General features: G+C 32.5%; 3 protein-coding genes across 4 annotated transcripts; 1 reads left to right on the top strand and 2 right to left on the bottom strand.

Annotated features, from left to right (window-relative positions):
- Positions 1-859: 859 nt before the first annotated feature.
- LOC119640716 lies at positions 860-4,929 on the bottom strand. Its single transcript, XM_038038915.1, has 5 exons — positions 4,822-4,929; positions 4,149-4,395; positions 1,359-1,449; positions 1,172-1,290; positions 860-1,103 (listed from the first exon to the last, which is right to left on the bottom strand). Exons 2-5 carry the CDS (start codon positions 4,279-4,281, stop codon positions 964-966), a joined length of 483 nt encoding a protein of 160 aa, XP_037894843.1. The 5' UTR covers positions 4,282-4,395; positions 4,822-4,929; the 3' UTR covers positions 860-963.
- A 2,681-nt stretch (positions 4,930-7,610) lies between these two features.
- On the bottom strand, positions 7,611-10,636 carry LOC119640729 (putative cyclin-dependent serine/threonine-protein kinase DDB_G0272797/DDB_G0274007; the record flags this gene model as incomplete). Its single annotated transcript, XM_038038937.1, has 6 exons — positions 7,611-7,906; positions 8,094-8,242; positions 8,397-8,587; positions 8,659-8,784; positions 8,861-8,925; positions 10,570-10,636. Coding segments are annotated over 6 exons (822 nt in total), but the record flags the coding sequence as incomplete, so codon positions are not given.
- Positions 9,064-10,415, top strand: LOC119640715 (calmodulin-like protein 4). Of its 2 annotated transcripts, XM_038038914.1 has the most exons (5): positions 9,064-9,550; positions 9,700-9,730; positions 9,829-9,933; positions 9,996-10,204; positions 10,264-10,415. In XM_038038914.1, exons 1-5 carry the CDS (start codon positions 9,548-9,550, stop codon positions 10,363-10,365), a joined length of 450 nt encoding a protein of 149 aa, XP_037894842.1. In that variant the 5' UTR covers positions 9,064-9,547; the 3' UTR covers positions 10,366-10,415. The 2 variants fall into 2 exon arrangements, with proteins under 2 accessions (XP_037894842.1, XP_037894841.1); XM_038038913.1 differs by having other exon boundaries at positions 9,700-9,933.
- Positions 10,637-11,024: the final 388 nt, after the last annotated feature.

Genomic DNA, 11,024 nt, shown 5'->3' with positions numbered 1-11,024 from the left:
TAAACTTTCTTTATTTTCCGTTAAGTGAAAAAGCAACTTTAACTGATCAGAGTTATGTTATTTTTAATCTTTTCCTTTTTTAATAATATAATAGTTCGCTGATTAAATGTCAGAAGCCGCAGTGTTGTATGTGCGATCTGGTCAATCATCACAACTAATTTCTAACACAGGGATGTATATCGTTATCAGAAGCCAAAGAATATCTAAAAAAATTGCACTGCTTTATTCAATTTGGTTAACATTTTTATTATCTGATTAAAAATTCTTTTTTATTTTGCTTTTTTTTTTTGATTTAAAAAAATCGTAACGACTATTATTGCTTACAAAAGATCATTTGCTTCAAATATAAATTTAACAAAAAAAATTTGTTTCTTGTCTATATGGTGTGTAAATAATAATATGTTCGATTTTCCTTTTGAACACATATTGTTTAATTGCTTATAATATTTGTATAAGTATTTAACGTATTTATGTAAAAAATTTAAAGCAAGTTTTAAATTATTGCACTTATTTGATTTTATAGATAAGCTTAAAATATAAGATTGTGTATATATTATGCTCACATAATCAGTTACTATAACTGTTACTTATTTCTTTTTTAAATTTTTATTTGCTTTTTGCTGATATACTAAAGGAAGTTTTCATGTTGATATTAGAAGAAGAAAAATTGATCCATAGTGTTTCGTATATAAATTAAGATAGACTAACTTCGTAGCAATCTTTGGGTGCAAAACGTCGTATAAATAATGGCTGTTAAAAGCCTAATCGTTGTTGATTCGTTATTATTATCTTACATATATATATATTAATATATATATATATATATATATATTAAATTGGACAAATACTGGTATTATATATCAGTTGTTATATTAGGCAATAACTAATAGCTAATATGAATAAAAAAGAAATAGTAATTTAAGACTTTCGAATGAAAGTCTAATTAATTAGAAATAAATTCATTTATTGTGGCTTTTTGCCTCGTCTACGTTTAAAACCACCCATTTGCTTAAGCAATTGTGAATTCTCATCGTCAATATCCATATTGGGTTCCCACAGTCGTAAACGTCTGGGTATGTACATGAGACCCATTAAAGTGAGAGCTGGAACGGTTATAAAATTTAAATGAAAATTTAAACAAAAAACTATTCTTTAGAGTTTAATATCTTACAGTTTAATATGCAGGGAAATATAACGTAAAAGTTCAAAGTGCAAGAACGAAAATATAAGGCCTCGGTCAGATATAAAACCATCGTTACTGCTAAAGAACAGCCACCCATACTAACAACTCTGAAATGTGATGGAGAATAGGTTACATTTTCTATCATACGGTTGCATAAATCCATACTATTACTTACGGTTTATAATGAATGTAAAGCGTACAGTGAACCAAAGCTATCGCCTTCAATAAACAATACATTCCTATTATACGGGCCACCGTATAATCGCCTACAAAATAGAGAGTATTTTTTTAAATGCGTCATTGATATCGCCATTGTGTTGGCTTTACAGGACACAGAGAAGCCCTGGGCCCCCATACGTTTTTCATTTACATAAAGAGTGCAATAGCAAGACACGAGAACCGAGATAGCCGATTAATCGAGATCATTCCCCCACGCGGTGATTGGCTTTCCTATCTCGAGTTTTCTAACAAATTTTGTAATTAAAAAGCATTCCTTTGGGCATCCTATGGGTATGTCCGTTAGTAGGTCCATTTGAACACTTAATAGTGACATATTTAACCCCTTCAAGGTGAATACGTACACGTTAGGGAAGTTTAAATGGAAAGTGGGTTCATTTGGATCATTCCTTGATTTTTCGAAAAAAAGTGAAAGAGTCCCTGTGAAGTTAGTCATGTTTGCCGTAGTGATGCCTGATTCCGAATATTTTCAGTGGTTTTCAATAAGGTGATTTAATGCCGAATATAATGTTTTTCTTTCGTTTTTCCTTGCTCTTTACAAAGAAAATGGTTTTCAATATTTACACCCTACATTACTTGTTGTACAGGCTATATTAGGTTTGTGAGGACGTATGTAACACGCAGTAGCGCTAAAGACAGACCCATCTTTTATTATACCGCTCGATTCCGAAAAGGATTCTAAGTGTGTCCGTCGTAATCCGTGTAAATTTATGTTCAAACTACGGATCACAATTTTTGAGATATTTTGATGAGATTAGGCCCACTGACGTGTTTTGATCCAATGAAAGCTATTGAAAATGATTTGGATCCGGTTCACTCGCCGGATCCGGACCACTCCCCAAATAACGCCATATTCTAAAAATTGTTGTATGGAAAAAAAATTGCAATTTTCAAAATTTCTCAGCAAAAGTGACTATGTAGTAGTACTTCGACACTCTAAATTGGTGTGAAAAGTTTGGAGCAGCTCGGACAATTTTTGAACTCCATCTCTTATATCGCACTGAAGTTCATATGAGAAAAAGGTCTAATTTTCAATGTTTTGTAATGGTAGTCACAGCATAATAGTAATTTAGGATAAAAAAAATTAACTGTGCCAAATTTGGATCATCTCGACTTATATTTTATATCCTATGCTACATGAAAAGTTTCAAAAAAGTGACCCCTTTATAGAGCAGGAAAGTATAAATTTTAGTATGTTATTACGAAAAATGATCCATAATGGTAATAGGATGTAAATATTAACTGTTCTGAGTTTTGAACACATGCCTCAGTTTTTAAATGTCTTCACAGCAACCATTCTTACGACAAGGGCTGTAATTTTTAATGTACGGTTCCAAAATAGTAGGCTCATATAAAAACAGTTAGTAATTTTTGAGTCTTATGGCAAAAATAAGAATTTTATTAGACAACAAAAAGAATAAACAGACGGACAAGTTTAGATCGTTTGAAAATGTTTTTGAGTTGATCCGCATATTAAAAGACGGGTTTATCTCAAGTCCTTCTAGGTATGGCATATATCCGCGCAAATTTAATACGCTCTTGTACGACAAGTTTTACGGCATGTAAAAATGTAAAATAAAAGCATTTATTTTGTAAAAACAAAAGATTATTACTTTTTCAAATAAAAAAATTAGTAGAAAATATTTATTTAATTTTTTGTTTTCTTTCTTTGGCAGCAGAAGGGTACCTGTCTCTGTGCCACGAAACTAATGAGTTAGAATGAACCAGAAATAAGTACATACGAAGTTAAAATTCGTCGTTTTAAAATATTTTCTGCCCATCACCGACAGATGAACGAGCTTATTCGTTTTGTCAAAACCCCTATAACGCCCAGAAGGAAGCTTCAGAGGCCTATGTATATTCGTGATCAGCATCAAATTTTGAATAGATTTATGCAAGTCTATTCATCCGTGTAATGCCTGTTATAAACATTCCACAGGCCGCAGAAATGAAGCTATCGGCGTCAAATGGGTTGAAGGACACGTCTACAGCAACATGTAGACAGAGAACGCTTCTTTTTTTCAAAAGGAATAAATAATTCATTTTTTGCTCATTACTCATAAGCTGAAACAGATAAATCTGCAGAAATATGAATCTATACTCTGTAGGTGATGCTGTAGTACTTGCATAAAAATGTGGGAAACTGGCCACGCCTACAGAATGTTGCAGAATATCAATACGTTAATAACGCGCAGAACCAAACCGCAAAAGCCCCTTAATTTACATAAACTCTTCAACACTTTCGTATTCGGAATGCATCTAAGCATGTTCGTCTGTTCGCCTGTTCGTTTGTCCAACTGTGTAGTGTCTGTGAAATACATTTTCTCGCCTACAAACATGCAAAGGAATTTGAAAATAGCCAAAACCGGTCACACAATACGCCTACAATGTTCAAACGTCTATAGAACCAGAATTGAAAGCACCTTTGCTTTCCGTGTCTTTTACTTTTTGCTCCAAAACTAAAACAGATACGCGATATAAATTTTCACAAAATTATTGTACGAAAATAGAAAAAAATCGGCTAATGCCTATCCCATATTATGGCGTATGCAAATATAAATTTTTTCTTCTCTCCAATTTTTTATAGGATAACGGTGCTGGGTATAAACGAGTCGGCCACACCCGAATATAATTTTTTTACTTACTTTTTTTCTGAAAAATTTTGATTTTAAAGCAAGCGCAAGGTCGGAAGCGAGTAACATGTTTTGTGGGAAATAGGTGTGCTTACCTTCTAGAAACTGCGTTTCAGCGCGATCCAAAAAGCTACGGCGTTCTATATAACTACGAAATGCCGTCCCTAAATCCATAAATGCCACGAACGCTATCCAGCCCCGAAAGGCGTACAGTAATTTACGTTCCATTTTCGTGTGGTACGGCGTTTTTGCGGCTTTTCCTCTCCTTCTCGTTGCAGATATCACAGAACAAGGTTATTGATCTTAACTGTCAAGCTCTTGTATGTCACTCAAACGCTTAAGCTTGAGTAGCGTTAGTACAAAATAAGTACAAAGAATATGAATACTTGTGATATGAATCTATGTACGTGCGCGTGTAAAAGGATATGTTTGCTTTATGGGAATAGGCAAAATTTTATTTTTATGCTCTTTTTACACTTCTTTTTTATTATTTTATAAAACGACGATTTTAGTTTGTTTTCTCGAAGAAGAAGAAAACAAAAGGCTTTTAACAAAACCGGTTTAAGCAGACACACGAACGCATAGAGAAATATGAAAGTTTGTGATTTATGTTCTCAGGTGATACTATGAATTTCTTTTTGCGGTTGTAAAGCTTCCGGTTTCCGTTTAAGTAAATATTTGTTTTTTTTTTTTATTTTTCTGCTTTGCTTTATTTTGCTTTTATTTCTTGTCTTTCTTAAACTCTTGGCAAAATCAATAACACATTACAAATAATCTGTGACAGCCAGTGAGATGTTTGTTACATAGAAGTATTTAGGACAATTTCACTTCAGAATAAGAAAAAACTTTATGTTAACTAAATTTTCTTTTCATTTCTTATATTTCAAGTTGAGCTTAATTCATTCAATTTTATAACATTTTAAGATTTTTTTTTTTCATTTGTAAAAAATTTGTTGTTTAAAGATTTTTTCATTGAAAAACGTTTAGACTTTTACGACGAATATAAAAAAATTGTGTTTAATATTTGATGTCTCTTTATGAGCTAACAAATCTAGTAACTGAATTGTATTCTTTCTGGGGGTTGGCCGCGAGCATCTATCATGCTCTTCCCCAACATTCATTCATCTGAGGTCATGTGCATTATATATATATATATATACCTACCTATGCATATAGCAGAAGCAAAAATGAGTAAAACTATGAATGATATGATTGAGTTTCATTTACAGCAAATATTCTTCTTCGGCATTCCGTTTATGAAATATAAATATTCAAGTCTTGCGCCTTACAAATTGCGCTCTTCGTTCATTTCGTATCTCTTTATAGAGAACGGCTATTGAGAATTACGCGGTAATTCGTTTTTTCGTTCATCTGCATCTTGTTTGAAATAAAATTTCTGTAAAGACGTGACCTTGCTCGCAAAACTTATGGAAGATAACGTTTAGCGATTTATGAAGAACGGGAGAATGTTTGCCACATACGCTACAAAGCTGCGCAAATAGACATATAGACAGACAAACAGGCGGACATATTTAGCTGCATTTCAAATTTAAAAATGCCTAAGAATTTTTATACTTTATGGTGTTTTTGAAGCTTGTTTCCGCGCCTTATAAGGGTATTGAAGAAATAATTACATTTTGATACACTATAATATTGAGTAGGCGCGGTCAATTTCTTCCATGACGCTACGGCATCGTCCCTAGAATATACGTTCAAATTTTTGTAAATTTATTTGCTATAGTCTATACTATAGTAGTAAGAAAGCAGTTTTTTATTCCTGTTGAAAAGTAGACGGGTGGTCCCCACTTTACGTAGTGCTGTAGGTGCGTCGTTAGGCCAATTGGGCCCATTTTCAATACCAACCTGCGCGCAAGAAGAAGAATAAATATTATAATTTACAATGTATTCGGTTATGTTCAAGATTTTTCATACTGCATTTCAGTGCACAGTGTCAATCTCTGTTTTCTTATGACTTATTTGCAATGTTGAAGGAAAATAACGTAGAACGATAATGAAAATAAAACATCAAGCATTCTAAGAAGGACTGAACGAAAATTAGTAACGGAATCATGTTGACACGATTACTATTGTTTTTTTATCCGTAGACTAATGAGATTAATGAGCAGCTGGGAATTGGCTTTTATATCATATTCGCGATTTTCTATTCTTTTAATTTATTTAGTTTTAACTTTTAACATTTTTAAAGCATAATTGAATGTAAAAGTGGCGCACATTTTTGTTTTCTCCCTTCACGATGTAGTCGATAATAATCGGCTATCATAAGCCAAAATAACGATAATTTACTGCAGAGTTGCACGGTTTTTAAGTGCATAGTGACAGCAGCCTACACTACTTCGTACAAAATAATTATTCACCTTTCCTTTTCATCATTTAAATTTTCCGACATATATTTAATTTGCTAAAATGTGATTTCTTACCATTTTTTGTCGAAAAATATTAACAATGCAACGTTTTTTTGGGGTTAAAAACCATATAAATATGGACAATGGTCATCCGACCCGGACCATTTTCAATAACATCGATTTTTAGGCCAAAATATCTAAAAAATTACAACTTGTGTGGACGGATAGACGGACTTAAATGAATTCAGAAAATGATCGTGACATACTTCAAGCCATTCTGAGTAATGTGCAAATGTATGCAAATTTAATTTACATTTATTATATCATGCATCATGGTAATCTCAAATTAAATTAACGCGGTAGGTTTTCATCCGTTCACGCTTTGTAAATGGCAACAAATTTTTCCACGATTTGTGCCGGTCGTACATCATATATAAATTCTGATCTTTTAATTGTGAAAAATACGTGTACAAAATCTTCACTTTGCTGCTGTTTAAATTTGTCAAAACGAACGTGGAAACTATTCAATCTAATCATAATGCAACTGTAAAAAATACATCGAATTACATTGGAAAATACACCGAAGATGGATTTTTGAATTTTGTAGATTTCCAGGAGCACGATATCAATTTCAACAATTAGTTTCTGATCAAAATACGCAACCTTTTCTCCTTCATCGTTTTTTTGGCCATTTTCTCTGCTTTCGTGGCAGTGCACCTCCAATCCGTTATTGCCGTTGTGTTCCTTTGAAAATAGCTTCTATCAGAAAATATAAAATATTTAATTATTATATAAAAAGGAAGGGAATTGCAATGATTTTACAATGCCATTCTAAGTGAGAAACGCAAAGGATACATGTTACTTCTACCACATAAATCAAGAAAAAGGAAATGTTTTCTTTTTCATTAGAAATATATGCAAGCAAAGGAGAAATTTGCAATTTTTCCTTGTTCTTTATAAAATTAACCGAGTTTGTGTATAGAAAAAATTGAAGATAAGCTGTTTGATATTTAAATACGTAATCAGTTCTTTTCTTTAATTACTCTGTATATGCAAGATTTTAATAAAAAATTGTTTTTTTTTCTTTTAATTTTTTTGAAAATATTTAAAAATAATTAAATTATTGTTCAGGAGCTTTTAAAATAGAAATAAAATAAAAAACAAAAAAGAAAAATGTAATTAACAAACAATAGAATAAAAATGAAAAAAAAAAGAAAAAGATTTTAAACCTCTTAATCGCAACGATGACTCAAATCCTATCATGTATTAATGACCACTTTTCTGCGCTTGTTGTTGCTGTTGCTGCTGGTTTTGTTGGGCCTTTTGTTGAGCTTTTATAAATTCGGGATAATCTATATATCCATCGCGTGACGTATCATCCATTTGCAATATTGGATCAATTAAAACTACCAATTCTTCATCAGTGAATATTTTCTCTTCTACTCGAGGTTGTTCGGGATCATGAGCATGAGCATCTTTATTTCCTTGTTCTTCATGCGTCCGAACATTAACGACAAAAGACCAATTGGAATATAGATAGCGTGTAAATGTTGCATCACAAAGGTATTGCGCACCAATGATGCCAATGAAATTGTCACAGACACGTAAAAGTAAACAAAATTACTTTAAGTTAGCAACAGAGTTAAAAGTTGTTTTTCTTTCTATTTTATAACATACCATGCCAATGTATTAATGATTTAATCAATTCACAGCCATCTAATTTATTGTTATTATCGGAATCATGCATTTTAAAGTAATGAAATTGCAGTTCAGCCTCGGACATTTTACTAGTATCAATAGGTACTTGTAAATGCTCTTGTATATGCCTGAAACAGCGGAGAAACAAAAAAACAACTTATAAATCTCTTTTCGTAGAAGAGGCAATATAAATAAATCAATTATTTACTTTGATTTTTTAAGACTTTGGTTATCAAGCATAGTTGATAAGATTTGATAAAGTTTAAATTCTCTTAGACTTACTCCCTTTCTTGTTGTATATTAGCTGCATTAAGAACCTGGCCACCGTGTCCTTGCGATGCATGTTGTGCATGTTGTGCGTGCATTCCTTGCTGTGGCTGTTGCTGAACAGGTATATGATGCGGTTGTTGTTGTTGCACAGGTACATTTTGATATTGCACTGGCTGATGCGGTTGATTTTGTTGCTGCGGTTGCTGTAATGGAACGCGTTTCCGTAAAGTAAATGAATTTCTTTTTTATATTTTCAATTTGATTAGTAACCCACATATTGTTGAGGTGCTACATTAGGTGGTAAGTGTTGTGGCTGTTGCTGTTGCTGCTGATATTGACCGGTCTGCAGTTGTGGTGGTGGCGGCGGCTGATGATATTGGGGTTGCTGTTGTTGATGTTGCTATAACACACACATGTTCACATAAATATTTTATAATAACTTTTTGCTTTACAAAAATTTATTAATTAATGCTCACATAGTGTTGTGGAGGTACTCCGGGCGCCACCCTTTGGCCTTGAATTTCGCTAAGAAAACATACCACTAAAAAGGACCAAAAAGCATTTAACATTTTATAAGTTTTTTAATAAAATTTTCGGAATCTCTTGGCACACAGTCTATTAAGGGGAAAAAAACAACTGACACGTCAAAAATAAGAACTCACAAGTCTTTGCTTACAACAACAATAAACATAAACAAACACGTCTACACGTGAGGTATGTTCAACGTTACTCAACAGCAATACTGTTAGCAAGCACAACTTTCATTTTCCTACATATGATATAAAATTATTCGATAATGAGTAGGGAAAATGGTTCATTAATGCCCGAAAAGTGTAGGGCGGTCAATACGTCAGTAATTTATTATATATTTTTTTCATTCAGTTCAAAATCTCAGTTAATTAGAACTAAAAAGAGTATCTGCTGTTTATGCAAAGTAACGTTACGTCACTTTAATCATAAGCAACTCTGCTTTATTTGTGGTTTCTTTTATCGAATATACAACTGACATATGTACTGACGGAACTAATGCTATAGAAAATAAAAAAAGGCAAGGCTTTGGAAATCCAATTTTTTATAATAATTTCTATGTAATTGAGTATTAGACAAATTTAGTTCACGATCAACTTAATAGTATTAATAGTATCTAAAAAATAACTGTAATAATGGTAAGTGTGACAAGTAAGTGAAAGCTCTTTGTATATGTAATCGTATAAAGCAACAAGTGCTTCTTTAGATATACAAATATATTTCGCTATACATATATATGTATAGAATACATATTCCTTATAACAATATTTTTATCGTTATTTCAAAGGCTCGCTACTTCAAGGAACAGGATATCGATGGTATGTACTTATATTTAAAGGATTGCCGATGTGCAAAAAAACCGGAAGTGAAAGTTTTCGCTATTTACTCGCTTATATGTTAAATTTTCTGCTTCAAGAATTTCGCGAGTGTTTCTACTTGTTCGCTCGGTCCGGTCAAATAAGCACTTTAGATGAATTGACTGTTATTATGAGATCCTTGGGTTTCTCGCCTACCATACAAGGTAATAAAATTAATTAATTCAGACTCGCTCATTTAATTACTATCATATGCTGCCAAATTCAGAGTTGGTTAGTTATCTTAAGAAAAGAGGAGGAAAAATGAGTTTTGCTGACTTTTTGGATGTTATGCATCAACATTCGAAAGTTGAAAACCTACCTGATGAGGTTATAGAAGCTTTTAAAGCAGCTGATTGTAAAAACACTGGCTTCATATCAGCCCGTCAGCTGCGTAATTTATTGGTTGGCTGGGGCGAAGGTTTATCAATGAGAGAAGTATTTTTCTATACATTTCCATAAAAATTTCGCGTGTTTAATTATTTCCTTATTAACAGATTGATAATATATTCCGTGAGGCTAATGTTAACAATAACAGTTTAGTGCGCTACGCCGATTTTGTGAAAATTGCTTGCGCTCCTGTACCAGACTACTATTGAATATTATAATTGATTGACGCTTAATCTTTTGAATTTTTAAAATAATACTTTCTTTTTTTCGTAAACATGTTATGAAATCGTTATTTTAATTAAGAATTGTTATTTAATTAAGGCCGCTGTCATCTTTATTTTAAAATGACAATTTTTAAATGTTCCCCCCAATGCAAAGAATTCATCGATTTTCGAGCATATACGTACACTAACCTGTTTCTCTGCATCTTGACGAGCGACATGAAACATGGCCGAAGTTGTCTGTGTAAGTTTGCACAAACGTGCGTAACAGTCAGAAGGCTGAATAAAGGAAGATAGATCCATCTTTTATTATACTAATCTATTAAGAATCGCTTTCTGTCCGCCGGTACGTCTTGTTTTGTTGCTTGCTCAATCTATTTTGAGGAAATTTGATTGACATTGACATGCTTTCACCTAAACAATAAACCCTTGTTCGTATTACTATCTCCATCCTTCCACATGTACTGCTTGTTTTGAAAAGAAAAGTTTTCATTTTCCAAATTTTTCGGCAAAACCCTTTTGTTAACGATATTTCTACATTATAAATTAATATGAAATATTTGATTTGACCGGGGCGATTGTTTCAAGCCCCTTTCACGTATCTGTTCCTACGATAATTGAATCTTTATCGGGTAAAAAGGTATAAT

Source organism: Glossina fuscipes, unplaced genomic scaffold (assembly GCF_014805625.2).
Source record: "Glossina fuscipes isolate IAEA_lab_2018 unplaced genomic scaffold, Yale_Gfus_2 127, whole genome shotgun sequence".
NCBI classification, from domain to species: Eukaryota; Metazoa; Arthropoda; class Insecta; order Diptera; family Glossinidae; genus Glossina; species Glossina fuscipes.
The sequence above is the reverse complement of the archived record's forward strand: the minus strand, read 5'-3'. Positions and strand labels throughout refer to the sequence as shown.